Genomic DNA, 24,419 nt, shown 5'->3' on the forward strand with positions numbered 1-24,419 from the left:
CATGAATAACGGAACAGAAAGACAAAACAAGACTAGAACAGAACCGACTGCAGACTAGGAACAAGGAAACAAGAGACGAGAACAACATGACAGGTAACGAAAGGTAGGTGACGGCGATTCCATAGATTGTGAGCACAGGAGGGGAGGGGCGAGCACACAGACAGCACTCAAAGAGCAGGTGAGCTGTTTTCTTTGACACACACACACCAATCCATTCATAAAGAAATATTTATTAATAACATTTGAAGGGACATTGGAACCAATACAGATTGTGTTTGTATTCTCGTCTGACAGAAGCAAAGCTAAGCATAATGCATGCATTTACTTGACAAACATAAATCATCACTGCAACTTGTGACAGTGTCCAAAACACTTTTTCAAAACCTAAATGTAAAACAAGTTTACAAATACAATATGGTGTTGTCTCACTTTAAGAAGAACATTTGTTATTCACAATATGTTGGCTGTTTTGTTTTGTTTGTTTGTTTGTTTGTTTGTTTGTTTGTTTGTTTGTTTGTTTGTTTGTTTGTTTGTTTGTTTGTTTGTTTGTTTGTTTGTTTGTTTGTTAGCCAACTCCTGTGAATGTGTATGTTGCCAAAGATAGAAAGGCATTTTGGGGATGAACTAGTTTTTGTTTATATCTAAATACACAATAAAAAAAATTGCTAAAATAGCATATCGCCAATGACTGGTTGATGGTTCCATTTTTAAATGGAATCCTGATTTTATTTCACTTACTCTATGTGGGGCATATTTCTAAATTGGGATAGTTCAGTTAAAATGCCCTGAAGCGAAAGAGAATACATTTAAAAAACTGTACCCAGACACTCTAAAAGAGCTCTTCTCTGAAAAATGCATACACACAAATATTTCTATGCCTCTATTTTCTTTATTTTGACCAAACACTGTGATAAATGCTACTTAAACATGCTTTAAGGAAAATAAAAAAAGGTATTTTTGTTAGCCTCTTGACATGTTCTTCAAGCAAATAGTTCACTATATTTTTAGAAAGCTGAAATGAAAGAAAAAAATATTTTCACTCGGAAAATTTGACATTTATTACGTTGAACCAACCTTAACTTAATCCTAGGTAGTCAGTCACAGTTATCTAAACTTACACAACTCACACAAAAGTAAGTTAATTTCAAAATATTAATATTGTTATTAACAGCTACAATGATTATAGTATAATGCAGCAGTTTAGTTGGAATGTATTTGAGATTTTTTGTAAGTAAAGTAGGGATAAGCCTTTATGGTTCTTTTTGTAGGTCCATTCTTCATTAGTCTACCAACCTGAGGCTTAGGGTGCCTGTGTGTGTGCATGTCTGAGTGTGTGCCTGCGTACGCCTGGTGTTTGTGTGTGTGTGTTTGTGTTTGTGTTTGTGTGTGTGTGTGTGTTCAGGGTGAGGGTGGTGCCTTCAGAGAATTGGTGGATCCTCCTTGACTTCCGCTCCCTGCTGCTCCCTGTCCAACCCACTAATTCACCACAAACAAAAAAGACAAGAATGGTGCAGTTAGTTGCAGAAAAAATGTACATGGGAAAATAATGCAATGCTGGCGCTGGTAAATTCATATTTTCTTTCATTAGCATCCACTCTAGTGTCACACGATTATACTCGGGCCTGTTAAAAATGAGGTCTCCATGGACAAAGGCTTAAAGATGCCTTCAATTCAGATGACGTGCTGGCAAAACCCCTCCTTTTTATTCAGCCACACATTCATGCGGCAAAAGGAGCAAATAAGATTCTGTCCGTTTTGCTCAATGACATAAAAGGTGCTTCTAAAGTAAATCTGATGAATTGGAAAGCCTTTAGTCGTTATCGATTTAGTGCGAGAGTCTGTTTAGAACCATGACTGAAAAGCCTATTATTATCATTTTTATTATCAATCTCAGTCCATTAAGTTAGCAGAAGTGTAATTTGAAATCAGAGGTGTGCAGAGACCTTCGGCAAGACAGGTGCTCAAAGTTAAAGTGGGGCACATCACACTAGTTTTGAAACATCTTACAGGAATGTACTTGTACAACATGGTATGAAATGACGGGCACCATTAGGTGAAATCAATGCTAAATCTGATGGCTTCAGAGAGAACTCTGCTCGTGGAGTGAGTGTCGTGTTTGAAGCTCATCTTACTTCATCACCACTGCCAGTCAGGGTCACTGACCTCCAATCAAATCTGACCGTTCTATGCTAAACAGTGTGACAGCGAGAATTTCATTTACTTCTATAGTGTGTCTTTAAGGAGCAATGAGAGAATTCATATGGGATAACATAACTAATAAAAATATATTTGAAATAAATTCTGAAATTACAATGTAGAACAGTGGTTTGTTTGTCTCAGACTCTCCAAAAATCTCAAATAACCAGTTATTTTATTTATTTATTTATGTATTTATTTATTTATTTTAGTCTCTCACTGGATAAAGAAAGTCCCTAAATTAAATTCGCAGTCTCAGGAATAAGGATTGGTATATTTGTATGAGACTGGACTATCCCTTCAAAACAGATAAATTTCAGTAAGGCTAGAAATGTCCTACCAACCCCAATTCCAATAAAATTGGAATATTTTGCAAAATGTAAAAAACCATCCATCCATCCATCCATCCATCCATCCATCCATCCATCCATCCATCCATCCATCCATCCATCCATCCATCCATCCATCCATCCATCCATCCATCCATCCATCCATCCATCCATCCATCCATCCATCCATCCAACCCAACCACCCACCCACGCACGCACAAACACACACAAACACACGTACATACATTATTTATTCTGTTTCTGCCATTTTAACTCCTTTTAAGCCCCACTGCTTTGTGTGGACAGTGATGGAGAATTCGCTCCAACTTGTGGCTACTTGCTCGGTCATGTGATACACCGTTAAAAAGTGAGCTCCTAGAGATTTGAATAATGCCTCAATGAATCCAGATTGACCTTTATGTTCTAATGTTTATATAAATTGTCATACCTCTACTAGCGGGTGCCAGTGTGCGACAGGCTTGCGTGGATATGTCAACATCTCACTCCAGTGGTCTCGTCCCAGAGTGTCAGCCTCATTACCCACTCTGCACACCCCGATTATTTCGTTATGTCCAACCCTAGAGGAAGCACAAGAGCAAAGTGCTCAATCTCAGATTTGCTCACAAAAAAAAAAGCATCCAAAGTAACTAACTGACCGATCATAGTCCATGACAGCTATAAGTAGACTTATTTGATTGATGTTTTCTGGAGGGACATCAAAAACGATGGCTTCATTGTAAACTGGGTTTAGAGTGTTGCGTTTGGTCGACGTCTTCCTCTTCTTTAGCCTCCGGCCCTCACACATCAGTGACACCTTTACATATGGATCTATGGAGTAAGCATGTTCAATAAGGATTATAGAATCAATGGACAAGAACATCTCTGCCACAATAGTGTTCTAAATTAAAACCTAGGAGCTTCAACCAGTGATGTGTGGTGAGGGTTCATGACTGTTGAGGTACTACTACTCTTTTTTAAATTTTTATTTTTATTTTTAATATGGCTCAGATAATGGATAAACAAAAGCCCCATTTATAAAATTACTTAGACGTCTGGCAGCATCACTGCATATCTGATGTTATGAACTAATCCATGTTAAAATTGGCAATAAATTGGACGATGAACTATTGGAGCCAAACACTGTTACCACAACACTAGTGAGTCCATGCGCTCACCGAGGGATTCCCGGGGACCTACTGGTATGAGATGGCAGCTAAGTCTGCACGTCTATATTTCTTTGGGCTTCTTCTTCGCTAACGGAACAACACATCACTGCCACAGGCTGGCAGCATCACGATAGTCTTGAATCCAGCATGCACTTTGAGCCGTTTTTCTGGCTGTTCATGTGAGTAAGTATTTCACAAACATTCATTAAATATATTAGACAGACTGGTGAATGTCAGTATGCGTAATAAAATATGTTTTTGGGCGAGAGAAATGCAAACAGCAATGTTTCTCGTGTGAGTGCTCGTGTCAGCTAGATGAATCGCACTATTTTTTTATGATTACATCATTGATAATCAAACATACCTTTGGATTCTCCTATGAATGTTGCATTAAAAACAAAAACCCACCTGAAGCACCGGTGATGTCCATGGCTTTGAGATTTCTAGCTTTGATCATGGTGATGGTGAGTCTGCCAGCCGTGGGGAGATAGCACAATGAGAACATCAGCTCTCCCAGATCCACATTGTCCTAAAAAGAAATATATACATATTTCATTTGAATACCTCAATCAAGCTTTTTCCCATTAAGTGTATTCGCCAAAATCACAGATTTTACGAGGTCAAACTTGTAGTTTTTGGGAAGCAATTCTGTTATACAACTATTTTAAGACACTGTTACAATCTCATACAATTTGCAATCAAACAAAAAATTGTCCTGCTGAGAGTGTTTCTTGTTTTTTTTGTTGAATTGACAAACTCACGCACGGCCACTTTGCAATTTATGGAACAAATGCAAATGTTATTCTGACTTGCAGGGGTGTCATACTCATTTAGGATGTGTTTTAGCACCCACAATGTTCCAGGTAAAAAGATTCAACACCCATACTTTTCCCCTCGGTCACCATGCAAAGTGTCATGCCAGATTTTGGGAATTTTTTTTCCGCCAGCCATGACAAACCGACCAACACGACAAAGCCTGTCTGTTAAGCTTAATTTAAAATTATCATGGCTCGAGGCGGGAACACATTTAATCTGGCCAAGTAGCTCATCGCTGACCGGTGACTAGTTGGAAGTGGACTACACAAGCACACAAGCACACAAGCACACAGACACTCAAACCACCATTACTGGCTCATTAGCATTTACGTGATCATATTTGCTTGACAATAACCATGAAAATTTATTGATTATAAGGCGCACTATCGGCGTTTGAGAAAATTTGAGGTTTTTAGGTGCACCTTATAGTGCAGAAAATACGGTACGTATAAACGGGACATTATTTGTAAGTGGCAAAACAATATTTGAATCTGTGCCGACGTATACTTAAACAGGCAAGCATAAACTGATCAGCCTTCCATAAAGCACTCCACCAATAATTTCATATCCTCCTACACAAACCCATTGAGCTTGCTTTCAGACTACAGAGTGCTGGCCACCAGTCTTGAGCACTCAAATCGGGACCTGCGGTCAATAATATGGTCGCATGTGCTCAACCAGTGAAATTAGAGCTGAGACCTGAAGCACAACAATAAAGCAGAGTGAGAGAGAACAGTTCATCTTCTCCAATTACAATACCAACACCTTCTTTCCCCGAGGAAAAGTAAGGTTCTTTCATCAATTTTCTCAAACTTTGATAGATTTTGACAGTCTATCTCGATTTGCCACCGTTTCTTGGTCATTTTCTTCTTCGCTTTGTCACTCTGTGTTTAGGACCTAAAATCAAAAAACTTGGTTCAAGTACATTTTCAGTAGCCCCATAATTGGCATGAATTGTGGAAAAAACTAGTTTTTCGTCATTTAGACTTATTTTAAGAGAATTGGCCCTGTTCAGCTTCTTTGGGACAAATGCAGCCCGCAAGCCTTGCACGTCATTTAATCTGTCAAGTTTGATGGTATTTTTGGTCTTTGCTAATGGAAATAGGTCTTATGAGTATAATGCAGATAATAATTGAACACAGTGATATTTATGGGTGTGTTTGGGGAGTCAATACTACATTCAGTTCTTCAGGATTTTTGATAGCGATGTTTAAATAACCAAAATGCAGCAGAACAAAATAGACTTTCACCTGACTGATGAAAGATTGATGAAAAAAGTCTCAGAAAATAAAAGCAAAGATATCGTAATTTCATTTCAGGTGCTATCATGTGCTGAACGTGAGATGAGACATGGATGCTTGCAAAATCACTTACATTGTGACTTCTTTTGGGGAAACAAACAATTTGTTGGAGCCAAATGAATATCTGTACTTCAATTTTAGGATTAGATAGCAATAAAAACATAGATAAAGTTCAGCACTATTCTACTGAAAATCTTTAGCACAGAACTAATCCCAACACTGTTCTGTATTGACCAGAAGGCTACCCAGGAGCCTCGCATAAGAGTAAAAAGAAAATATTTTATGACTGACTAAAGATGGTAGAAGGAAATAAATCAGTCTCATATTGCGACGTTTGACAGAATGAGGCTATTGCTTCACAACAAAGTTATGCACGTAAATGTGAAGAAAGTTATTTTGCGGTACTTCTGCCAACTTTTCCTCTTCTCTGCTTCTAATATTAAGTGACTAGGTTATGAATTATATAATATGAGCATCTGAATTAGCAGAAAGACATAAATGGAGATAAAAAGAGCCCAATAGCATGACCTCATCAGCAATGAAGTGTGTTATCATTTGTGTACTCATTATTTAAGGAATTTGTCAATAAACATGTGAAGGAATTAAAAAAAAATAGTTGTATCACAAAAAAAAAAAAAATCCAGTTATGTCTTATATACTGTCATTTTTATGGCGGTACAGTGACACACTGGTTAGCACGTCCACCTCACAGTGCAGAGGTTGTTGGTATGATTCCAGCCTCCCTGTGCGGAATTTGCATGTTCTCCCCGTGAGTTTCCTCCGGGTACTCTGATTTCCTCCCACTTCCCAAAAACATGCATGGTAGGCCGATTGGGCACTCCAAATTGCCCGTAGGTGTGAGTGCGAGCGCGGAAGGTTGTTCGTCTCTGTGTGCCTTGCAATTGGCTGGTGACAAGTTCAGGGTGTCCCCCGCCGTCTACCCTAATTCAGCTGGGATAGGCTCCAGGACGCCCACGAGCCTCGTAAATCGGAAGCGGTTCGGCAAAAGGATGGCTGGATAGATGCTGTTATTCGTATTATTAAATCCAGAAAGTTATATAATTGTCACGCCCGTGCCACTTCGCTCAGCCACACCCCTTTCGTTACCGTAATGTTTGTCACCTGCTTCCTCTTGTTACCCTGTGTATTTAAGCCCTGCCCGTGTGTTTCTCCATGTCGGTGTCTACTGTTGTGTCCATTCCTGTTCGTGCCCAGTGTTCCTGTTCGTGTCATCTGGTTTTCCCTCGGTCTGTCTGAAGGCTCACGGTCAGAATTTTAATCTTGTCCAAGGGGACTTCATGCCGGTCAGTCTGTCTGTTTTGCTGGCCGTGAGTCTTCCTCCCGTCTGTGTCGTTCGTTCCCCACCTGCCTCCCTTCCAACTCCTTTTCCCTGCAATAAATCCTGGTTCAAGCTGCATTTGGTCGCCCTGGCTCAACTCATTCCTGACAGAAGACACCGACCATCACAGCGACCAGCGCTTGGACCAACCCTTTGCCGGCTCCCGCAACTGCTGCATGGTCGCCAAGGAGATGAGTTCAAGCGACGCAAGATGCACGGTTGCCCCCCCCCCCCCCAAAACAGATCCGACGGCGCGGATCCAGCGGCCGCCACTTGTTCCGGCGGCGCGGATCCAGCGGCTGTCACCGTCGGCTTTCAACGGTGCATGACGCACGGCCGCCCCCCAACCCAGTCCCGACGGCGCGGATGCTGCGGCCGCCACCAGTTCCGGCGGCGCAGATCCAGCGGCCGTCACCCAGTCGGCTTCAACGGCGCATGCCACGCGGCCGCCCCCCGATCGAGTCCCGACGGCGCGGATGCTGCGGCCGCCACCAGTTCCGGCGGCGTGGATCCAGCGGCCGTCACCCAGTCGGCCTTCGGCGGTGTGTGACGTGCGGCCACCTCCCCATTTCCTCCCGGCCCATGTTGGACAGTCTTGGATTTTTTTTTTCTTTTTTGGGACGTCGGGAGCCGTCCCTTGTGGGGGGGGTACTGTCACGCCCGTGCCACTTCGCTCAGCCACACCCCTTTCGTTACCGTAATGTTTGTCACCTGCTTCCTCTTGTTACCCTGTGTATTTAAGCCCTGCCCGTGTGTTTCTCCATGTCGGTGTCTACTGTTGTGTCCATTCCTGTTCGTGCCCAGTGTTCCTGTTCGTGTCATCTGGTTTTCCCTCGGTCTGTCTGAAGGCTCACGGTCAGAATTTTAATCTTGTCCAAGGGGACTTCATGCCGGTCAGTCTGTCTGTTTTGCTGGCCGTGAGTCTTCCTCCCGTCTGTGTCGTTCGTTCCCCACCTGCCTCCCTTCCAACTCCTTTTCCCTGCAATAAATCCTGGTTCAAGCTGCATTTGGTCGCCCTGGCTCAACTCATTCCTGACAATAATTTGACCATGTACAGTAATTTCGACCCCACTCCCCAAGTTCACTCGTCTCTGTAATTAATTTTCTTGCTGAGTTTTTGTTAAATTTGTTTAGTGTTTTTCAGCAAAAATATGTCTTCCTCTCTTTATACTCTCATTTTAATATAAATGGAAAAATAGCTTATTATTTAATTGATTATTTGTGTATATATATGCATCAATCTAAGGTCAATTTATAGTGTCCTAATTCTGTGTGGAAAGGTCATAATAATAAATAATAATGTAAAATAATAAAGCTAAAAAAAAACACAAAAGAGTGAAATTTAAAAATCAATGTGCCCTATTCATTTACTCCACACTGAAGTAAAGTATGTCTGGGTCTTGTCAGTATGTGTTAATAACAGCCCAGTACAGGATTTTTGAATATTGTACGGCTATGATTAATGCACATAGTCTAGGGACTATAGATGAGTCCCTTCTTGCAATCCCTGTGGATGTAACCTACTTCTGCTGGATAAAAACAGATTCCCTGAGCATATTTACTGCCCATCCTCATGTGTTTACAGTTAAAACAAACATACAGTGAAACCTTGTGTGTTAAGAAAAAAATAATAATTGTACAGTAAATATGGCTTTAAAGTATATAAAGTGTCTCCTCATACTTTGACACAGGAGACAGTGCAGCTGTAGTTGAAAACTGTTAACCCTCAGGCTAGGCTCTAACCTATTTCGATTGACCTTATTCACCAGGCATAGCTGTCAAATCGGGAAGGTGTTAAGATAATCAACACGTGGGCATCTGAAGCGATGTTTTTCATGCCAACGTGATGCAACACATAAGCGCGTCTATCAAAGCACTGCACATACGAGGAATGTTCGTCTCTCCTACGCACACCTGACAAACTTCCAAATTTATCCCACCACAAACACAGTACATATTCACAAATCCGAGTAACTAGTATACAGTGTTCACGCGATTATCACGAGGGTTACGTTCCAAAAAACGTCTACAATGAGTGAAATCCGTGATATATGTATAACTTGGCTTTCGGTGTTGAAAATGGTTGCAAGAATGGACGGTTAGGGGCCGATTTAACATGTCACAGTCTAAGGAGAGGTGGGCATTATGCTCCCTCCCTGAGTATTGCATCCCTGACCCACGCGGACCCAGCCCGTGCCTGGTCGCAAGACCCAATCGGCGTTTAGAAAATAATTTCCCCGTCACACGCAGGCATGCAGCTAAAGAAAGACATAAAATAAAAACAACAAACACACACACGCGCACAGCTTGGTGATCTGTGATATAAAAACAATACGGGACATGTCATTGTGGTCTACCAAAAGGTAGATAACTTTGTTTTATTGTTTATTTGTCCTTTATTTGGCTGCATGTCAGGTGTGTAGCGCCTGCGTGTGATGGGGCGCTGGTAAATTCTTCCTCGGCGGAATTTCGCTGACCCGGATGGACTGAGTGAGGCTGAAATAGCGACAGAAATCTCAGGGACGGAAGACAATGCCCACCTCTGGGTCTTAATAATAACAATCTAGCACATATAACAATACCAGCACTTGCTTGGCAGGTGCTCACGCTGTCACGCAGTGTGTCAACGCTATACATAAATTTTAGTGAATAATTTACTATAGATAGCATCTGTGTGTTTCTGTCACGCTATTTCTCGTTGTGTTTGGTTATATCTGGGTCACCACCCGTAAGGATTCTTACAGCTTTCATTAAACATTAACTGTCTCTAAGTATATTTCAGTGTTTCTGTCTCTTGAAACCGCGTACGAGTTCTACTTTGAGGGAAAATTAGACACATATCCATTGATACACATCCTGATACTATTCTCTCTGGACAGGATTTTGGCCTTTTTAAAATCATTTGAGCAGATGGCCACTCTCTTTGGCTTTTTGACCAAATTGGATCGGCCTGGCCTATATAATCTGAAAACACATTAGGTCAAGTCAACTCCGCCAACTGGTAAAATGTGAAAATGGTAATATTATCAAAAGAACAACAAAAGGATTTATATCCTACCGAAGTGACATATTGGATGTCCCGGCACAATTTAGTTTCTCGTGGGAAGTCTGCAAGATCCAGGAAGTTGTCCACCACCACTTGCCCAATCAAATCATGGCGAGTGAACCTGTCAAAGTCATAGACACTGAAGTGCAGCTTTCGGTTCGACAGCTCGGTGTATGCCACTGGAAAGAGAAACACCTCATCAAATACTGGGTTGAGAGTCTTGCGGTGCACCTTTGTCTGGTGCTTGTTTTTACGATCAGGCAGCAGGTAGATCTTCACGTAAGGATCAGATGTCCCAGAGAAGTCCTTGGCGGGAAGATCTTGAGCCTTATGAATCTTTACTATCAGCTGCTCCAAATCAAAGTCAAACTTAAGGATGAAATGGAGACGTCCACAGCTGTCTGTCCTACGTCCATCATCTGTGTCCACCGAGCGCTGCTTGTAAAGTTCCGGCTTGATCCGACCTAAACCAGTCAGACTATCCTGACGCTGGAACTGAGTAGGATTGAAGTCTGGGTTGGACAAGTTCATCTGACGACGGATGGAGTTGTGTCTGTAAGGAAAGGTAACATTTTAGGCATCAAAAATCACTCATTTTGTTTTATTTACAAACTGTTACTTATATAACCCTTATATAAGACCTATAAGGTCAACAATGTTAATAATAGAATATAATGTAAAAGCTTCTGCTCTGAATTTGTCACTTTATATAACACAATACAACTCTATTTATGTGTTGCATTTCATTGCTGCAGCTGTTTTAAAATTTCTATGTCCTTTTTTTCAATTTCCGTTAGCATCACAATAGTTTGGAAGTGTACTGACCGTACTGATGACGTAGGTTCTGTGATTTGTCTTTGCACTCTGTCCCTGGCCAAGGTGTGGGCCTGGATATGGTCTACCTTGGCCTGGGCCTCCAAAGGGATATCAGGTGATGTGTGGCTGATCTTTAGACCTGACTCTGGGACAGAAACAGCCATTGGGAGTCCTGATGGCTCCTTCATACAGCCTTCTTCACTGTACTCCCTATCATCCCCATCCACCTGGTGATACAAATATTTCAATTAACAGTGATACTTTTGAACGCCTAATGTGAAAAAAAAAATTCAACAAAAGGAAATAAAACACTGAGTACAGGGCCCTATACTATGTCCATAAATACAGATATTAAAACAAGAAAAAAACCTAAACAACGGATAAGGATTACAGAGTAGGCTGAAAAATAACTACTCCGCTAAAATATAGATACAAAAAATGTGTGTGTGTGTGCATATATAAGATAGGTAGGTAGGTAGGTAGGTAGGTAGGTAGGTAGTAGGTAGGTAGGTAGGTAGGTAGGTAGGTAGGTAGGTAGGTAGGTAGGTAGGTAGGTAGGTAGGTAGATAGATAGATAGATAGATAGATAGATAGATAGATAGATAGATAGATAGATAGATAGATAGATAGATAGATAGATAGATAGATAGATAGATAGATAGATAGATAGATAGATAGATAGATAGATAGATAGATAGATAGATAGATAGATAGATAGATAGATAGATAGATAGATAGATAGATAGATAGATAGATAGATATTTCACGTCTTTTCACTTTACCTCCGTTAGAACAGGTTCTTGGTCCCCTCCCAGAAAATGTGCACCCTTTAAGACATCTGGGAGAAATCGGCCACTCAGCGGTACCCAGCACAGTTTCCATGATACAAATAGGGAGACACTGAATAAAGCCAGACCACAGGTGGTGACCAGCAGGGACAGCAGGCTCACTGATACGTCTGGAGATAAAAGAGAGCGGGAGACACCAAACATGGTTTATGTGATTAAACAGTATCATAGAAAACTCCAATTCATGGCAGGCCTGTCTGTTATGTTTGTTAATGAACAATGTGTTTCATGTCCCTGTGGAAATGTCTTCTGTCACATTTTATTTCCACAAATATAAGTAAAAAACATTAACCTAAGCCAGGTAAGAAAGTAATCTTGTTTCATGCAGAATGAACTGTTGTATCTGTTAACACTGTTGACCTATTTTGTTTATTTTATGAGATAGTTTAGGCACATTGCAGTGCTTTGATTCAAATAAAAAAAATCTATCAATAAAATCAAATTTATGAAAAATGTATCTATCTATAAAATCCAATATTTGATAGTGTGGTGTCGATCAAGATTTTATAACTCCTTAGATGATTTATTTGGCCATAAGAAATGAATCTAATGAATTTTGACCATTGAGTGGTATATGTAAAAGCCATAGGACTGTCATTAAATCGATTGTTGTAGCAATATCATAATGATCATGTACAGTGCCAAAAGAAGTATTTGGCACCTTCCAGATTATTTATTTATTTATTTGATATTAATTGCACTTAATACCTGCTGCAATCAGAGTGACAATGACAGTATGGGGGGAATGGCAGCCCTAGTCAGAACCCCACTAGTGTTCTGTTATTGGACTTCCATGTTGGATGAACCACAATGTGGTTTTTGATTGATTGACTTTGATTCATTATTTGACCTTTTCCCCTTTTCGAAGGCAATCTTCAAACACTTGTTTATTTACTGTCAGCTGGCTTCCTGGCTTTCTCTATTCAACACGAACATTTTATATTGGTATTGTGACGGTAAATTCAAAATGACTCACACTATTATGCTTCAAGGCTGAAAATATGAAGAAAACCAAACAATCTCAACTGAGCAGAGAACATTTGCAAATGTTTGCCAAGATAGAGAATGTTACATTCTCGTCAGGGTTCATTCAAGTTTCCCAATGTTCTCTAGACCTTCGCCAGACCTTACCCTGTACTTTTCTTGGGAATTTTCAAGAGACTTTTTAATGTTAATAATTTCCTTGGGACAAGAAATTCCACTAAACCTGTTGGTGAACATCTGGTGACCTTAAACAAACCCTGGTGAACCCTAATGCATATTTTGCTATCTTCAGTGGGATGGGGGCTTAAGCAATAAATTAAATTCCAAGAATGCTGAAGTTGTTTTGACAGGGAATTATTTGTCAGCATTTCTTGGTTCTTGTAGTTTCGAAGCTGTGTTTAAGAGTGTTCCATTCCCAATTAATTTTTATTGTCTTTAATTTTATTTCCGTCTTCGTTTTTAGCTTTGAAAGGGGAACTATGATATCCTGTCAAAGTTATGCTGGAGGTGGAGAAGAAAAGCTGCAGGCACTGCAGTGCTCAAGTGCAAAATCTTGTCAGGCCACTGAAGAAGCAAATGGAGAGAGACGGTGAATAAACGCCACAGCTGGTTGCACTTCAGAAGATGTTTTTAAAATGACTTAGCAGGCTAAGTTAAGTCATTCTGCAACTTCACATTCACACAGCATTACAAGTTTTCATCTTTTAAACATTGCACACAAGCATTGATACTCAAAACTAGTATTTGCAAGGCCAAAATTCTCTACTTTATTTGGAGAGCATAGAAAAGCGATCATGAAAGAATATTTTCAAATAGTTTCAGAATAATTTGGAAAAGCAGGTCAAGTAGTGGTTAGACTGCCTCACAGTTAGTTTTTCCATTCAAATTTCAACTCTCATCACTGGCCATCAGGAGTTGGCCATTATTTTGGCTTCCTTCCACGTTCTAAAAAGATACATGGTCGGTTACTAAATAACAAAATTTTCCATGGATGTGTATATGCATATAATTGTCAAGGTTAAGAAAATGGACAGAAGTACACGTACGGAAAAACGATACATTTGGAAAAGAAATTGGGTAATGTATCACAACCAAATACAATCTATATACTTAAAAAGTTTCACCAAATGTTACATTTGATCTAGGTCATAGTGGAATGTCCATAAATTGAGACCAATATTTATTTCCTTGCAGCACACTAGAAAAGAAAAGATAAAAACTGAGCGTACTCTTGAGTGACACAAATGATGATGTATGATTCTCAATGTAGTTTACATTTTTTTCTGCTCCTCCTATTTATTTATTTATTTATTTATTTATTGTTGTGTTATTTATTCATTATTTATTCAGCACGCTTTTGTTATACTTGTTTACTTGTTTGTCTGTTGTGAGCCATGTCTTGTCACCGTGGGATAGGGGGGAACGAAATTTCGGTTTCTTTGTGTGTCTTTGGCATGTGGAGAAATTGACAATAAAGCTGACTTTGACTTTGATTAATGGCCAGCCATCTGTAACTAGTTTGGCTGTGATTCTAAATGTCAAATCACACGTGAATTGTGTTACAACAACACAGATGCTTACAGCCAATGAAAACGGCAGGTTTTTTTCAAGGCATTTTTCGCAAACAAATGTTAGGTTGTTAGGCAGCTGAGCTCTATTATGTAGGCCTACAATATATGCGATCCATCCATGTGATCCTGGAAGTAACTTTTAACTTGCCACCATTTTCTGTTACTTTTGATTTTACAGATATACCGTATTTTCCGGACTATAAGGCGCACCGGACTATAAGGCGCACCTTCAATAAATGGCCCAATTTAAAACTTTGTCCATATATAAGGCGCACCGGACTATAAGGCACAAAATAATGCATTAATTTTCTGAGACAGTCCTGTATAAATTTAAATATAAATATATAAATTAAATTTAGGAATTTGGTCCATATATAAGGTGCACCAGACTATTAGGCGCACTGTCGACTTTTGAGAAAATTTGAGGTTTTTAGGTGCGCCTTATAGTCCGGAAAATACGGTAGTCATCATTTATACTTTCTGTGATAATTTTGAAGCAGCATAAAGGATAGTGTATACTGTGTTATAAAATGAGTTTTCACCTGGTATTGTAACTGCAGGGGAAAGGAAGGTTATGTGGTGAACAGATAATGCTTGTGGATATTGCTCAAGTGTGAAGCAACTTTCCACAAGCACATCTAATGGCATGGTGGAGTCCAACCACTGTAGATACTTTATGTACATAGTGTCGTATTTCATTATATACTGTAGATCTTTCATAGTCGTGCTTGTCAGTCTCAGTCAGACTCATCACAGACAGCGCTTTGCAATACAGTACTTGAAGCTGGATGTAATAGTGCAACACAGTCTTTATACAATGTTACTGTCAGGAAACAATATAGCCAGAAAATTATATATTGGTAGTTTGCTTCAAAATCCATCTGTCGTGTCCTATTTTATTGGTGACACGACATGATAATTGCCCACATTTCACGGTGGCAACAGTGAGAAGAACATGCACATATTCAAATGAACATTAAAGTACAGCCAACTTTGTGTGAAATGAGGCCAATTCAAGTGTGTTAAACTGACCAGGGCTCCAGCTGGGATGAGCTGAATATTACGTGTCTCCCTGACACAGATATGCATAGAGGATTCAACCTTCTTCATTTGTTCCAATGCCTCTTTATACTGACTTTGAAAGAAATCCAATCTCATTTCTTTTATTTTTTAAATAGCAATAAACGCACTTTTTAGTTGCTACAGGGTGTCTTCATTTTCAACATCTGCTTTCAGCCTGTAATCAATATCTGTATAGCTAGGAGCAGCTAATTGCATTCAGTAGCGCCACTAATCACTAAGATCACTACATTATACCGCGAGATGCCGCAATCATCATTACATATCTCGAAGGAATTTGATTAATGTAATGTGATTGAGCTTGTGGCCCGTGGAGTGAGCTGTGCTGCTGTTATGTGGGCCCAGGCATTAATCAGAGCAACATGGAGGTCCAACCTCATGTTGCAGCCTAGCTGGCAGGCCAGACTCATTCTGATACTCAGAGGATATTCTTCATTCCTTGCTCTTTGGGACTACTGCTACAGCTTGTGTTGTTTATGTTTATATTTACACCTGAACCTCAATTTTACACCCTTCGATTCCACATGACTTCCCGTCTATCACAGTTTGGTCATGGACCCCAATTTTTATTTCATCGTAAATACATTTTCAAGGAGTATTTTAAATGGATGATATAAGGACCGTATAAAGCTAAATGACTAGCTCGTAAACCTTAGTGCTAGTGATTTGATAAATTTCTGTGAACAATTTATAGGCATAGGCAAAAAAAAATAAAAAAATAAAAATAAAAAAAAAAACAATTCCTATATGACGCGCTTTCAGGGTTAGTGGGTTTCCCAAATTCTTGACCCCAAAGTCCGTGTAAAATCGAGATTTAGGTGTATTTGGGTCCTTCTTTAAGGTATATGGAGAAAGTGCCTTTGTCACGTCTCGTCCCCAGCCGTTCCACAATGTGTCTGTTGTCATGGTTTCTGTCTGTGTGCTCGCCCCTCCCCTCCTGTGTGCCCATGATTAGTTTGATTATTCTCACCTTCCTCTTGTTACCTGTCGTGTATATAAGTCCTGTCTGCCCCTCACGACCCTTCGGGTCATTGTGTGTGTGTTGTTGTTTTCTTGATGTCTTTTTGGTTCCTGTTGTCTTTTTGATTCGCGTCTTTTGTTTCGCGTCCCTGTCAGTTAGTCCTTTTGTTGTTTCATTAAGTCATGTCAGTTTGCCGAGTCTGTTAGTTTGTGTTCTCCAATAAACCCTGGTCCAAGCTGCATTTGGTCACCCTGCTCCATCCGATCCTTGACAGCTATTTTTGTGGCTTGTGTATGGCGCTAGAAAATGTTCTTGGATTAAACTTTTGTATGTTTGTTATTTAGTATATTTATTTATTCTTACGTCAAATTTCCCTATTCCTTCATTTATCAATATTAAAAAAATTAAAAAATGCCCTCTGTCATAAATTCACCCCAAATTTAATTAGTTCCATTCTTTGTTTAGCCTCCTGATTGGCTAAGACTGTTTTAAAATTAGGGGTTGATTAAAGCTTTTTAATGGGGAAAACAATTTTAGGCAGAAAACTGAATCAAAGAGCTCCTTTGAGTTACCAAGTAGGAGTAGCAAAATTCGGTGAAGCTTTTACAATCTACAATCACATAAATGGAGAACATCAGAGCCACTTTATACCTGTCTAACAATGTGATTGGAATTTTCCGGATAGAAGCTTTGACACTAACGATCTGCTGGGTCTGAGATGACTCAAGCTTAAACCACCATAGACAACACAGGCACAGATGGTTTCTTTTATTGATTGGTTAGCTGAACAACCAACAACACTGAATACAGTATCATATTGAAATGGAAAGTCGCCCCACACGCATTCATTATTTTAATATGTCCCCTTTCCATGTTTGTAAACAACGATGACTAATCAGGATGCACGGGCACAGTTGATGCATAAAGGACAGGGGTTAATAATTTGTACCCACAAGCTGACTAACTGTAATGGATGGTGAAATTTACTTTAAAAAAACAAACATTGCCAGATGGTGAGCAACTCGCCAATCCTTTTGAGATTTCAGAGTGGGAAAAGATGTTCCAAAGTGGCCCGATGTTCATTTTTAATCAGTGGAGAAACCCTGCTTGGGCTATGGCCCAAAAGAAAGGAGAACTATGGCCTCAATGCAAACAACTTAAATGGCAGGGTGAGTAACAAAACCAGCTCGTCTGCTTCTTTGTTTTGTTGCTTGACATGAAAGGGAACTGAGATTGTTGAGATGGTGATCTCGGTGGGATCGCACTGTAGGGCTACTTTGAAGTTGCTGAGGTGGTCTCGGATGCCAGGGGAAAACGGCTCGGGTAAACATAACAAACAATAATGAAACAAACAACAATAACAAATTAAAACGTTAAATTACATGGAGCTAGTGTGCACCAAAGCACTTCATAGTTGAACAAGTTAACTACTACTAGTTACTGGTTATCACTAGAACTGCACTTTTCCACTCTACCTCGCACACCAGCACACACAACTAGACATGATGTTGTTTGAAATTGTTCATTTTGCATATTCTCTGTGGAGTTTATTGTTGGGGTTAGGCCATATCCTTATACTGCCAAGACCATATTGTGAACAAGTAGATTTCGTTCTAACGAAACCAAAATTAGTTTTTAGATGAGTTTACAACACAATTTGATTGATAAACTGTAATGGCCTCCATTTTAAAGGTACAGTGGGTGCAAATATAATTTTGCCAGCATGACTCAACAAAATGAGAGGCGGCAGAAAAAACTTTTATGCTTGTGCAAACGGTTTTGAAAAGCCAGATGGCAAAACTGCTTTCAACTCTTTCAGCACACAGTGACAATTAGTACTGGCCACCCTGGGAGGAGTATTCCAGGTGCCCTGTCCTAAGTTTTAAATGCAGAGTTGTACAAATGGGCAGGTGCAGCCAGTTTACACACACTCCCACCCACACACACACACACGCACACACACATACACACACACACACACACGCACACGCACACACACACATCACACTTGTGGACAATTTGGAGCACCCTAATAACCCACCATGCATATCTTTAGAATGGGGGGAAAACCAGAGTACCCGGGGGAAAGGCCGGATATCAAGATGTCATATATATATATATATATATATATATATATATATATATATATATATATATATATATATATATATATATATATATATATAATATATCAGCTTTTAACTTCTAATTTCTTGCAGTTGGCGCTATGATGACGATAGTCGAGTCAACTTCAATTCGGCTATAATCATTTAGCTTTTTTTCAGTCGTCAAGCTCTCTCACTCTCCCTACAAGGTTGCAGGCAGTGGGCTTTATTTTCACTGACAAACCTTTTATCAATATTGACGCTGCAAAATTGGGAGACTTTGGCAGCATATTAAAGTCACCTAGGAAAAAATATTAGTCACCTCATGAAAATATTAAAGTCACCTATTGAAGAAAAAAGATTTCAATCCATAGGCAAGACATCTGGCTATTCACTCAATGGTTGGTGGTGGGTTCCACATGGCGACGTGCATTAAAGGGAAAGATGGGGATTATTTTGGCAAATAGAAGACTAGACACAAAAATGAGGACACCAGATGTTGACCAAAATTTACATTATTGCTTCCTTTCCCCAGCAAGACCTTAATGTGGGGTCTCCATGGGTCCACTTTAAATCCTACACACTTATTTAATCTGAAACCACATAGGCAATTTTAAACTGAGGTTAATTAAAAAATGCCAAATTTACAAAACTGGGCTGCACTAAACACGGTATGAAGGGTGGATGTGAAATATTCATTATTAAAGCATGATGAGTACTGAAATCCATTTAGGCACCATGGCAGTGCTCTCATACCAAGATGTAAGCATGACACTTGTTGAACACCATAAGCGAGTGACCTTGTTTCACTGCTGTGACTGAAACTATGGACGAGATGCATAGCTGTGCTTTACTACACTCATAATATTGGAATGTATTACCCAATGAAAGCCTATGATTAAGCCCAGTTTATTATTTTCTGTAGAATGCTGCTGTCAAAGCGAAAGCGAGGCTACTATATGTATATGCCAGCACATTAGACTGTACCGTATTGTCTCCTCCCAAGAGTCAACCTCCGAGAACAGCTCAATAAGATGCAGCAGCCAAGTCAGCAGTAGGTCAATAAGAAACAATAAGTGAAAGGGCTTTGGAGAGCGAGTCTAAAGGGAAATATTTACATAATGTTCTTCTGCAGAGTGGAAAAATTGCTCAGGATTAACAATACCTGGAAGAATACACAGAATTTAAAAGAAGGGAGGTACGTAGAACGTTGGTGGAGGTGGGGGGGCAAATCTAACTAATGAAGTTGCAAAGGAGAATGTGAGAGAACCATAACTTGGTTCAGATTACCCAGGAAACCCGTTTTACCAAGTCCTAAAGTGAGTCCACAAAAATTTACAAATTTACAAAATTAAATCAAATGCAACTAAGAGTGTAATGAAGAAATCCTACAAGAGTTTAATGAGTTCTTGAATCATCAAGTGACTCTGAGAGTATTAAAAACAAATTTTGTGCAACATGGAGAGCTAAAGAAACAAGTTTCCCATGGTAATGACTGGTTTCTCTTTTATATTAAGAGAATATCCATCCATCCATCCATTATCTGTACTGCTTGTCCCCACGGGGGTCGCAGGCGTGCTGGAGCCTATCCCAGCAGTCATCGGGCAGTAGGCGGGGGACACCCTGAACTGACCAGCTCGCTCTGCTGAAGTGCATTGTGTACTGACTGCCGTCAAACAACCCAAGATTTTATAAAAGATCTTATTAAATAAAAAACCAACTGTTATTCCACATTTTTGTTTTCCTTGCTCAACGACGGATATCTTGAACTAAAACGCAACATACTGAATAAAAGTAACTCATTACCAGGGAAAGTGTTACAGTTCAGAAATATATAAAACAGTATATTCATGTTTTGGCCATGTTTGGTGGTGGTCAGAGGGGCCGTAGGCGCACTCTGGCAGCCTCGCTCCCGTCAGAATGCCTCAGGCCAGCTGCAGCTGCTCACATAGTTTTCCACCAGCAGAGTTTGAATGGGTGTGGAAGTGTTTTGAGGAAACCGGAATTCCCAGAGGAAACTCACGCAGACACAGGGAGAACTTGCAAACTCCACACAGGGAGGGCCAGAACCCGCAACCTCTGAACTTTGAGGCCGACGTGCGCAACTGTTCCGCCTGTGGTTATTATTATTATTATTATTATTATTGCTATTATTATTATTATTATGTGTTTAGATCAGTAAATATTGAAAATTATTAGTTTATTCATATAGACCACGCCCAGCCCTAAAGGACCTATAAGCCCATGCAGATGGTCTCCAGGTCAAAATTAATAAGAAAGCTTGCACTGGTGTTGACCTAATTAAAGGCTGCAAAGTTTTCCCTGTGCTGTTTGTTACATCAACACATTTTCGAGGCCAGTAACTAGAGCAGCATCAACCATTTGTTCATGCCATATCCCTTTGATCCAAGCTCCAACCAAAAAGCAGCAGCTAACAATGAATTACTGCCTTGTTTATGTCGAGCTAATCAAAATGACAATGAGTAGAGAAAAATACAGCATTTGTGTTGAATTCAGATACACAGCTTTTCTTAACTGCGGTGTTTGGATAAGTTTACATTTTCAACATTTTCGGCTTCACCCATGAAAAGTCGTTATATTTACAGACATCCAGTTTACCGCATTCTTGAATTAAGAGATGTTATTTCGAACAACATTTAAGCAAGCTTTTGTTATACATGCCATTGGTCATATTTAGAATGAAGTAACATATTTCTTCTACAATACTTAATTCATAATTTTATTCAGATGCAATTTTTAGTGGGTCATTTACACATGTTCCTCTTCAAAGGAATGTCTAATTCACCTATTAGACATTTTTTAATGTATGCACGCTCCCTCATCCATGCTTTGAATGTGCTTTGCAAGTACAGTGGAGCCTTGGTTTTCGAACGTCCCGGTTCTCGAACAAATCGGTATTCGAACGGTATGTTTTGGATGCCGGACGAAATTCGGTTGTCGAACCTCGCGAGATGAGCCGAGAGGACCCACATGCCAACTGACTCCGTTCGTTATTATGTTCTCGTTACTCTGAGGATTGCATCACCTCTAATCGTGCCCCCAAAGGGAGCAAGTGGGAGCAGTAAAGCCATCCTAAAACACAAAGACGAAGAAAGCAATGCGACAGTGAGCGCCCGGCGCGCTGCGGTTGCGCGATCGGATAAAATTAAGCTCCCTGCGCACTGGTGTCCACTTAAATTTTTCAAAGTACATCAGGACTTTTATAATATTTTCTTAATTTCAGCGACGGCTCTGTCACAATAATGCGACCAGCGCGTACAGTTGCGCGGTCCGCGACGCGCTACGGTTGCGCGTTCCGCGGTGCGCTGCAGTTGCGCGATCAGACAAAAATGCGCAAATGAAAAAAAATGCTTAAAAAAGGCGGGGTTTTTGGCTTGGAACGGATTTATTATTATTATTATTATTATTATTTGTAATGGGAAAATATGATTCCGAATTCGAACGATTCACTTCTCGAACAGCTTTCTGGAACGGATTGTGTTCGAAAACCGAGGCTCCACTGTACTGTATATACTATTATGTAGCAATGGCATTCATACACTTTTAAAGGGATTTGAATAACTTAATTTTACTCCCATGTAGGATTTAATAAAGATGGCATATCGAAAAACAACAATGTGCGGTAACTGAAGGTTGCTATTTACGTTTGTTTTGTTTTTTATTTGTTTGTTTGTTTGTTTTGTTTTTTATTTGTTTGTTCGTTTGTTTGTTTGTTTGTTTGTTTGTTTGTTTGTTTGTTTGTTTGTTTGTTTGTTTGTTTGTTTGTCTCCCCCACTGAGCTTGTGACTCCCCAGAATTAAGTGAGCATTTATACTAAAAGTAATGAATGGCATGGGACGTCTCATGAATTAATTTTCAGAACATGTATGAAATTATGCAGTCATCATGGCATGAAAGCAGAAAACAGCAAACATTTGCATCGGCTACCATGTTTGTGGGGAATAATCTTATTTAAATTCAGTATGAGTGCTTTATTTTTTTATATACAATATTTGTGGTGTAACAGTAATGATCTTTGTGTGAAGGGACCTATTTAGTTCATTATAGGTGTGGTTAATTCGGACAAATATGAGAATTAAGAGGATCAAAATTGTGTAATTTGGTGTGTGTGATGGATGTTGCCTTATGGCACATCAACACATTTTTTTTTTTTTTTTTTTTACAACGGATCAACTTCAATGCATGTATCGGGACACCAAATCCTTTCTAAACCACTTGTAAGAGTGTCTCAACGGATCCCAACGGGAGTTATCACCTCCCACTTTTTTGTCAAATTGCATAACTATTCATTGTACTGACTGACTACAGTCTCTCAGTTTACAGGACGGTTGCTTGATGTGAATCAAACTACGTGAGCATGCATTTAGAGCAGTCTAATACAAGAGGAAGTGGGTCACAGCTCCTCGGGGGAACCAATCTGGTAGCTTGAAATTCCTCTTCATCATACATGTTTAATGATGGATTGTATCAATTTTAAAAGGCAAATGCCACGCCTCAAAGGCAATTAACAAAGTCAACCAGCACCACACACGTCATTTGCATACATCTGCTCGGCGTATGGAAAATATAAATATGTAGGCTATAAAATAGCTCGCGCATATGTTCCCATTGTAAGATACGTCATGCTCTTGTTTTAATTGATGTCCTGTTTTGCTTCATGATATTGTTTGAAAGTTTTCCAAGGTGGCTTGTTTTCGCTCTGAATATTCTGCTTAAGCAGTTTTGAAAATGCTGCCAAATGAGACAAACAAGCAACATAAATGCGTTTTTATCTCTTGTTTGGTTTTGAGGAAGCCGTAAATGCAAAGTGCACATCGGGGCTTAGAGAAATGGGTGGGGCTTTTTTACCTCACTGTCCATCTTCTAATCTAGTCCATTAAAAAATGAAATACTAACAACTCTCCATTTGATGTTGATGCGCTGTGTAAAACAGAATTGATACTTTTAAAGACGCAAGCAAGCAACAAGTTCACAATTGTCGCTTTTCCAAAGAATAAACTGAGTCACCACTGCTGAATTTATCCACCAGTAAAGTTAGACGGATTGTGTACATACGCACAAAATCTGATATGCGAAAGTTGTATGCGTATGACAAGAGAGCATTAAAAACAAAATCCGTTATCTGAAACGTAAATATATTTATTATCTGCAATACAGTTTGCATATAGTGTTGCGCGTCAACTACAGTGATGCTTTGAGCCTTACCAGAGTCCGTGTAACGAGGTCTGGCCAGGTCCCGAAAGTAGTAGGTGAAATCCAAGCAGTTGTCGTCCTGCACCTCTCCTTTGGAGCACAGGTCGGAAAGCAGCTCGAGCGCCTTTCGACAAATCTCATACTCTCTTTCTCCAGGCATTGCCCTCCAGCATCCTCCTGACTGCTCGGCCACCCTGCCCGATCGTCCACCTCAGTCACACGGGCGGAGACGAACCACAGGCTCGACACCGCGGCGACACCCCTGGATGGCGACGCAGCCGCCAAGTCTAGCAAAACCAGAGTTTGTCTGACTTTCAGGTTTTTTTCTTAGCAGTAAAGATGGTTTTAAAATTTTTCCCCCCAAATTAAAACATCTTCGGCGTTGATTATTCTTATTATAATTAATTTACGCGCACGCGCGAAAGTGAACGCTCCCAAGCCTGCCTCCTGATGTTTCTCCTATATCCGCTACTGAAGCATCAATGGCTGCGAATAAATGAGTGACTGGATGTGCTCTCCTCTCTATGATCCACTCAATGCAATGGGATGCCAAGACGCACAGGAAGTTCATGTATCCATCAACAGCCCCTCCTCCTCCCTCATGGCACTTTCTACCATGCAATTCAAACAGCACGTCTCTTTTCACT

General features: G+C 40.0%; 1 protein-coding gene across 1 annotated transcript; it reads right to left on the bottom strand.

The window, feature by feature from the left end:
• Positions 1-210: 210 nt before the first annotated feature.
• syt9b (synaptotagmin IXb) lies at positions 211-23,936 on the bottom strand. Its single transcript, XM_049724363.1, has 8 exons — positions 23,785-23,936; positions 11,792-11,967; positions 11,019-11,236; positions 10,206-10,746; positions 4,100-4,220; positions 3,182-3,353; positions 2,974-3,103; positions 211-1,476 (listed from the first exon to the last, which is right to left on the bottom strand). The coding sequence occupies exons 1-8, from the start codon at positions 23,930-23,932 to the stop codon at positions 1,399-1,401; spliced, it is 1,584 nt and encodes a 527-aa protein (XP_049580320.1). The 5' UTR covers positions 23,933-23,936; the 3' UTR covers positions 211-1,398.
• Positions 23,937-24,419: the final 483 nt, after the last annotated feature.

The sequence above is a fragment of the Syngnathus scovelli genome, chromosome 6, assembly GCF_024217435.2.
Source record: "Syngnathus scovelli strain Florida chromosome 6, RoL_Ssco_1.2, whole genome shotgun sequence".
Classification (NCBI taxonomy): domain Eukaryota; kingdom Metazoa; phylum Chordata; class Actinopteri; order Syngnathiformes; family Syngnathidae; genus Syngnathus; species Syngnathus scovelli.